We start from the raw sequence: 8,270 nt of genomic DNA on the forward strand, positions 1-8,270 counted from the left end.
TTGTGTTTCTAAGTTCCTAAGAGTCATATCTGACTTTGGTTAGGTTAAGTAAATGTATTTATTATTATTATTATTATTATTATTATTATTATTATTATTGTTTTCCTATGCTTTGGGAGTTGTTTTAAGCTCTATTTAAGTTTTTGGCTAAATCAAATAAAAATCAAAGTGTATTTTCAAATTAAAAAATCTTGTGTTTTTCAAAGGATGGATTTATTCTAAATTATCTCTTATCCCTTGGGTGGATTCCTTTGGATGACGAGTATCGGTTTTTGTATCTCTTGGGTAGTGTTAATCTATATCTCATAGATTGGTGAGTCAATCTAGTTCTGTATCCTTAGTTAAATTCTTTTGGGTGGTGTTATCTGTATTCCTTTGGATTTACTTTAGTGGTGAACTTATCTATCATTTAAATTATTGAGTATTTTTATCATCCCATAAATCAGAACATATAAAATATATTCATCTAGCTTATTTCCATTTATCATATCATTTAAGTTTGGGTTGTCCCTTATGAATTTGGTTTCACCAACCATTTTACTAAAAACAATTTTACAAGCGTGCTGACTAATTAATTATTTACAATTAGTTTTCCTAACAATTCTTAAAAGAGATGTTAATAAAACTTAAATATAAAAATTTATTAGCCAATAAGTGGGCTTGGCATTTTTTCTCCACCTCCAAGAATGCCCCAAAAATATTAAGCTAATAAAAATCTAACCGAATTTAAACCCAACTATTTCACTAAAAATAATGTTATGAGTGTGCCAATTAATTATTGACAATCAATTGTCTTAACATGTTTTTAAAAAAAGATGTTTTTTTTTTTGTTGAGAAAGATTAAAAAAGATGTTAATAAAACCTAAATATAAAAACTTATTAGCAATTTTACCTCTTAAACAACAAGAACCATTTTAAGCCAAAAATATGTATATAATATAAAAAGTTGAATTAAAAAACAATTAATTGATATTTAAATATGATAAAAAGCCACTAAAATCCATGGCCTTAAATTACATCTCAAAACTATTGAACCGGCCTGATCGAGAAGAGTAGTAGAATTACTCACAAGTCTAAGCATTAGTGATAATTTTACAATGACATTAGACAATCAGCTTCTTCCTGATTACAAGAATTTTCTAATTCTTCTGTTGCTCTTTGTTACAATGTTCCTCCCAGATCTTCTTGGTTTGTTTCCCAATTTCTGCCTTTTCGCCTTTTGAATTGCAGCCTTGTTCTGATCAGCAACATCTTCAACTTCATCGCCTTCCATTTTCTTACGCTTAAGGAGCTTAATAACTCCTTGGAGTGCAACATCAGCATCCTCGCTCCTCATCAACTCTTCAGCAATTTGTGCTGGAGTTACCTGTGTCTCTCCCATTAATCCTTCAATCTCTCCAAAGAGGTGGTGGTGGCCACGGATGTCCAAGTAAGTTGAGACCAATTGCTTGAATCCGTGTGAGTTGCAATAGGACATGTTAATGTGCATGTCCATGCGTCCAGGACGCAACAGAGCAGAGTCTAACCTGTCCTTGTGGTTGGTGGTGAATACGATAATTCTCTCGTCTCCACAACTAGACCATAAGCCGTCTATGAAGTTCAGTAGTCCAGATAGTGTCAACTGCACATACTAAGAATAGTAAAAAAAATTTAGTATAATGGTGTTCATTGAATTTCATTTATGTTTGAAAACAAATTAAGTTAGGCCTTATACAGTAATTTAAGCTTTTAAATAGAGACCTATGATAGTTTATCAGAGTATCAGCCTCTAAGATCAAACCCTATCTCTATTTACGTCTTATTAAAAAAGTTCTGAACATTACTCCCAGTTATTGTGGAAAAATGCTGTGAAATCATTACTAAGCGATGTGCCTTATTTGTCCTATCCATATGTGTGATTAGGTTTCCCTTGTATGCATAAATTACTTTTTTATATGTTGTGATGCTCTTCCTTGATCGAACAGTCTAGAGTCTATAGACCCTCTTGGTCATATCCCAGTAAGGGGGACCTACGACAATGACAAAACCCGAATAATTGGTGTAGAAAGCCCAACACAAGCTAACATGAGTGGCTTGCATGGCATTGAAAATGGAAGCACTATTCAATTGTTACTAATAATTGTACTGTTTAGTTTCTTCTTTAATGCAATGCATCTCCTTTTTCACCAAAAAAGAGGAGTATGAGGACAGAAACAGAAATAGAAACAAGATAACTACTACTTTTAACTTCAGTATTAGCTCTGAGCTGTCCAACAATTATACATGGCTTGGGAGGCAATTTGTGACAGTGTGGGTTTGGGTTTTGGACTTTGGAATCAAATAAAAACAAGGCAATTGTTGCTGAACCATTGTCCATTGTTCAATGCATATAAGAGAAAATAAATCTAAAACCTGAAATCGACACTTTGATTGAAATACATAACTTTACACAAATGAAGACCCATTTGTTACCCACTACAGCTCAAAAGACTTTCCTACCTAACAATTGAAATTACAGTCGGTGGTGGTCCTAGATGGTTTTCATAAAAAACAGGGGGTTCTGGCGTGGCTTTGATAGTGAAAGGATGATGTATATATTGGACATGAGGTGGTGGGGACTAATGGTGGGCTGAACTGTTTCATTAAAAATACACAGTATACACTGCTTACTAACCAATGAGTCAATGACATTCTTAAATGTAATCCAAAGTAAGATGCGCTAAATCAAAAAAGATCAAATGGGTCTCCTTTCTGATTAATTTTTCTTCTAAAAAGACACTCATCTCCATTATGTTCTAATTATTTTATTATCATCTTTCTATTTAAAAAAAGAAAAAGAAAAAGAAAAAGAAAAGAAAGACAAAGCAAAACAAATTTATGAGACTTTGGAAAAAGAGTGCATATGTTTGACTGACAGAAAAGAAAAAGATAGGGGTGGTGGAGTGCATGTGAAAAAAGTATTAACACTTGAAAATGCAACTTGTCATTGTTAGAAAACAGGTCAAAAATTAAAATATAATTAAATGGGACGAGCCACACAAATTTATTCAGAGGAGGAATTTCCAAATTATGATTCCCTTCTTAATTATTCCATAGATTACATTTCCCTGTCACATAATTAAATCTTATTATTAATGGTATGTTCATGAGATATATGGATTAATTAAAAATTTATGAAAAAGATTACAAATATATATATATATATATTTATTGGTAGAAATGGATTACATTGTATTAAATTAAAATAAAAGAGTTAAGACATAGCCTCCCATAATACATATTAATAGAATCACAATATATCAACATAATAGTATCTGATAGCTAGGGAAATTAGCAAAAATCCTAAAATCTTGCTTCGTGTTGGTCCGAAGAAAAATTTTAGGATTTTTGTAGGTCATGTAAAACCAATGACTATATCCATGAATATTATCTACCATCATAATATCTTTATATAATGGTCTACTTGGGGCATGAATAGTATTTAATGTGCAAATATTATTATATTAAAATAAAGATTTATATGATCCATGATCAATATAATTAAAATAAATATTAGGTTTTATTTTAAAATTTTTGAAAATTTTTATAATAGAATTTTAGTTGAACTAGAATTTAAATGTCTTAAAACTTAAATAAAAGAGATTTACCTTTATTAAATCTAATAATTAATAGGATTTATAGAATGTTAGTGGGAGCAGCATTTTTAATTTATAAAATTTAATTTAATAATTAGTGGGAGCATTGTGACATTGACACAAAGTGTGTTGAATACTTTCACTCAATCTTGGGCAAATTTTCATTCTCATAAAAAATAATCTTGGGCAAATTTTCAGCAATTAGTCAGCACCCATGTTAAGACTACTCAAATTACTTTAGTAGTAACTTTATTTAAAAGAAAATAACTATGAAAATTGGAAAAAAGTTTGGAAAATTATTAGTGTAATATTACGAACCTGTGCGTCATGTTGCTTACGTCCATCTCCATGGCGACGATCTGGAAGATCCACACTGCAATCAATGTCTTCAATCACAAGTATTGATCGATTTGCAGTAGCCAGCAACAATCTTCTCAGGTCTGAATCACGTAATATATTTGCAAGCTGCAAATCATACACGTCAAACTTCAAATAATTAGCCATGGCTGCAATCAAGCTCGATTTTCCAGTGCCTGGTGGTCCATACAGCAAGTAACCACGTTTCCATGCCCTCCCAACTCTCTTATAGAAATCTTTCCTCCTCACAAACCTATCCAGATCCTCTATAACAGCGTTTCTCAGTTCTGGGTCCATAGCCAATGTCTCAAACGTAGCTGGGTGTTCAAGATTTATGGACTCCCACTTGACACCATTGTAACAGTACGAATTGTTAAGCGTGTGCATCTTCAAAACCCTTTCTTCATCTTTGATGGCCTTGGCTCTCTCAAGTACAAACTGTATATAAGAGCCCACGATCTTGTCTTTGTGTTTTTTGAGGAAAGTTAGCTCAAAGTATCGCTTTTCTGATCTTTGACTATTGTTATGATCATTGGGGTTGTTCCTCTCTGTTTCAGCACAGACAAATCTCCACATAAGCTCAATTCCTTCGTGGAAATCAACTAGCTTCTCTCCCTTTTCAAGTCGAATTGTTAAATTTTTCTCCTTTGGGCTTTTGCTGATCTTGAGCCTTTCGGTGTTGGGGCTAATCTTGGTGCACAAGTAAATCTCTGCAGCATCGAAGACTTGGTTGCGGGACATACCACAGTTTTCTTCGATAACTAGGGTGAGCTGAGGAGAGCGAGGCTTGAAATAGTAGCGCAGAGTGGAGAGGAGATAGCCACGAATTGGGTGGGGAATGAGATCGTTGGCCATTGAACGTACAAGCATAATTGAGGCGGCCATGGAAGCATAGGCCGAGAACAATGATGATGGTGAAGGCATGTCTCTAGTGGGAAACATGATTGCAAGCTTTTCAGCTCCCAAGTTTCTTAGTGATTCAGATGGCCGATATTATTTATGGCTCACACCTGTGAATTAAGAAAATCCATTGAGAATTTTAACCAATCTCCAAAAATTTAAAACACAAAATTGAAAACCTTTTATTTTATTTGTAAAGGGAAAAACCACATGATCAATTCCAAATAAATTTGCTACTATAAAAATCAATTATTAACTACACCAAATACCTGTGATCTTCGCTAATATTGAATACAGCAATTCTTAAATCTCTCCCTTGAAAAACCTCAAAATTTTCTGAACTTACTCTCACACTCAAACACTGCACTCTTTTTCTTCTTCTTTCTTCTCCCCTTTTCCCCTAGCGGCACTCACTGTCTGGTGTGCTCTTTTCTTTTGTTCTCTCTCTTTTTTTATTACAGAGTCCTACACGCACACCTTTTATAAGGAACTCACGCCGCCTTGTTTTGCCATGTGAGTGGAATCCTACCATACTCCAATATTCGTACCCTCCTTTCTTTCTTGTGATGCAAGTTACTCGTCTAAAGTGGTACGTCCCTATTTTTTCATAAATAAAATAAAATAAGTGAAAATATAATTTTAGCCTTTACCTTACTTTTTATTAAAAAAAAATTTATTACTTTACCTTTTAGGATCACACTCATTGAAACTCTATTACCTAAAATATAACATTACAAAATTATAACTCATGTATATATAGTCACACCCTCATTAAAACTATACTATCAAATATATCTTGCGCCAAAATCATATGTGAAATTTCAACATAAACGAAAATTTTGACTGTCCAAATGTTGTATTAAGCTTGCATGGTCATATTCATCTAAACACAAAAAGTTTTATTACAAGAATTAAAATGGGGAAGACAATAAATTAAACATAGTTCAAGAATTTAAATGGAAAAGACTTTAAACATAACATACTAAGTAATATCCATGTTAACATGTATGAATATAATATGGTCACGTGATTATGAAATTTAACATGCTAGCATTAACTTGTTATAGGGAAAGGTTTTGCTGCATAATGTGACAGTAAAAAGAAAGTAACATGTGTTTAAGGGTCATGTGCAATACATACGATCAAGCGGGCCCTTAAACACTTGTCATTTTCTTTTTGTAGCCATACAAACCACTATGCAACAAAACTTTTCCCAACTTAAAAAATGACTTCAGTGCAATAAGCATGTAAATAATCACATATAAATCATTCAAGCATTTCCACAAGATAATCACATAAGCATGGCAATTATTGAAGCAACCGAAGCATAACAACTAATAAGTATAAGGGATTTTTGAGAGATTACCTTAAGGGATTTTGAGATTATAGAAAGATTGATTTTTTTTTTTTTTTTGTGTGGAGGGATTAGGATAGTATTTGGGTATTCTCCTTTTGGATTTTATTGTTTGAAAATTGAGTGGGAGGAGAATTGAATTTATAGAGAGGCTTATAACTAATAGGCTCACACTATTGTGAGCTAGAAGCATATTGCGCATAAATAGTGTGAGTTAGGGAGTATGTCTCATATATTGTGATACACCAAATGGTATACTGTCTCAATATCCCAAATTAATGTGTCAATTTTATATATTTTTATTTTATTTAATTCTTCTACAATACTATATATTCTTTATGGTTTCGTTTTGTTTTTTGCAATACACACACAATCGAAAATTGAAAAAATAAACATTGATATTCTTAAGTTGATTTTAAAATAAAAATATCATACAATTTGACAATAATGATAAAACAAACTACTTTAACAAAATGCCCAAAAACAATTTATAACCTACATTTACATTATATTTTCTATTTTAATCAAAATTTTATAATTATCACTTGTCCCTCTACGCTAAAATCTAGACTCCGCCGTTGACTTTAATGATGGAAACAATCTTGTATAAAATCCACAAATAAAGGAAGAGTTGCAAATAGTCCCGACTCTCAAAATCTTTGTAGTCTAGATTTTCTATGAAACCTCTATAAATGTTTTACTTGCCTACTGCACTAGTCCTAAAACCTCTAAAAATTTTATGCAGTAATTTCCTCCACTAACTCCTTGCTTGCATCAGCGGTTCTGGCTCTCCAAGGAACCTTCTTAAAAGCTTACAACAATTAATGAATCTCATTGGAATAATGCTTTGTAGTTTAAATCTCACAAATACTTTCTTTGGGATGGAAAGATGAGTGGGCAAAAATAAAATGGATGTTATAAGTGCACAATTTGTATCCGGACCCAAACGAGTGATGAGCTCAGGCTCAAAGAACCTTATACAATGAAATTTGTAGAGTATGAGTTTGAAACCTAGGTTAGGGATATTGGAAAGTTGATAAACAGGCTAGAATGCCGCAATATGCAAGTAATAGATGAATATGACAAAAGAAACCCTCCTCGAACGTAAGCCGAGGACAATTTGTATAGCCTAGGACAATTTGTATAGCCTTTCTTTCTCTAAGCAAAAGATTACTATTTTTTAGCTTCCAAAGGAGAGATCCCCTTCTTTTTTCCTCTCTCGTCTTCTTATATCCTTCTTCTTTTTCCCTGTTTCATCCACGTGTAACACAGATCTTCCTCTTAGATACTTGTCACATCCATCACCTTCTTAAAGTCTTCCAATAATAGCTGGAAGGCTGAATACTATTGTTCAGAGGTCATTTCTCCATTAATGCGGCCAGGGAGGTAGATGCAGGTCCTTTAATACGGTGGTAGCAGCTTTTTCCTCAGATATTTCTCACACGTTCCTGCTTCTAACGGGTGCTTGGATCACGCCTTTACCCAGCAGATCTTCCAGAATTCTGTCTTTAAATCCTTTAACGAGTCCCATGACCTCTTCTGGGCCTGTCCGAGGAGATACTCCTCCTCGGACAACTCCTTGGTCCCTTGTAGTGCGGACTGTCCCGTGGGCCGAGAAGACTCTGATTGAACAAATTTATACCCACTAACCAGGCCCAAGGCCTAAACGTGCATTTAAGAATTTTTTTACCCCTCACAATAGCCCCTCAAAACTTCATTTTCCCCCCATCCGAGGAGAGAAATGGAGTTTTGAACCAACAGCACACCCTCCACACACTTTGCAAACCGCCACACGTGTAGGGGTCCTTTCGTTCCTCTAAAACTGCCTCTGACGCTTCGAAACCCGGAACACTTGCATTAATGACTGCAAGTTACGTCATGTTCCTCACGTTCAACGGTGAGATACGTATCCAACGGTCCCAGTTCGTTCTAAAAAATTGGGCGGGATAATTCTGATTTGAGGCCGCCTCCCACACGCTAAAACACCTAGGAAACCGTATCTCCATCCAACCTTTCAGAAATCAATCAAATCCAAGAGTTAATCA

The 8,270-nt window shown here is 34.0% G+C and overlaps 1 protein-coding gene across 2 annotated transcripts; it reads right to left on the bottom strand.

The window, feature by feature from the left end:
- Nucleotides 1-946: 946 nt before the first annotated feature.
- Nucleotides 947-5,311, bottom strand: LOC142624472 (AAA-ATPase At5g17760-like). 2 transcript variants are annotated; one of them, XM_075798044.1, is made up of 3 exons: nucleotides 5,141-5,311; nucleotides 3,933-4,981; nucleotides 947-1,630 (listed from the first exon to the last, which is right to left on the bottom strand). In XM_075798044.1, the coding sequence occupies exons 2-3, from the start codon at nucleotides 4,911-4,913 to the stop codon at nucleotides 1,127-1,129; spliced, it is 1,485 nt and encodes a 494-aa protein (XP_075654159.1). In that variant the 5' UTR covers nucleotides 4,914-4,981; nucleotides 5,141-5,311; the 3' UTR covers nucleotides 947-1,126. The 2 variants fall into 2 exon arrangements, with proteins under 2 accessions (XP_075654159.1, XP_075654158.1); XM_075798043.1 differs by having other exon boundaries at nucleotides 947-1,621; nucleotides 5,141-5,280.
- Between the last annotated feature and the right edge of the window lie 2,959 nt (nucleotides 5,312-8,270).

Source organism: Castanea sativa, chromosome 2, assembly GCF_040712315.1.
Source record: "Castanea sativa cultivar Marrone di Chiusa Pesio chromosome 2, ASM4071231v1".
Lineage (NCBI taxonomy): Eukaryota > Viridiplantae > Streptophyta > Magnoliopsida > Fagales > Fagaceae > Castanea > Castanea sativa.

Excerpts from the sequence above, each read along its gene's own strand:
- LOC142624472 (XM_075798044.1), bottom strand. The coding sequence starts at position 4,913 with ATGTTTCCCACTAGAGACATGCCTTCACCATCATCATTGTTCTCGGCC. Across the intron at positions 1,631-3,932 it reads GTAAGCAACATGACGCACAG|TATGTGCAGTTGACACTATC; the intron begins GTTCGTAATATT and ends TACTATTCTTAG.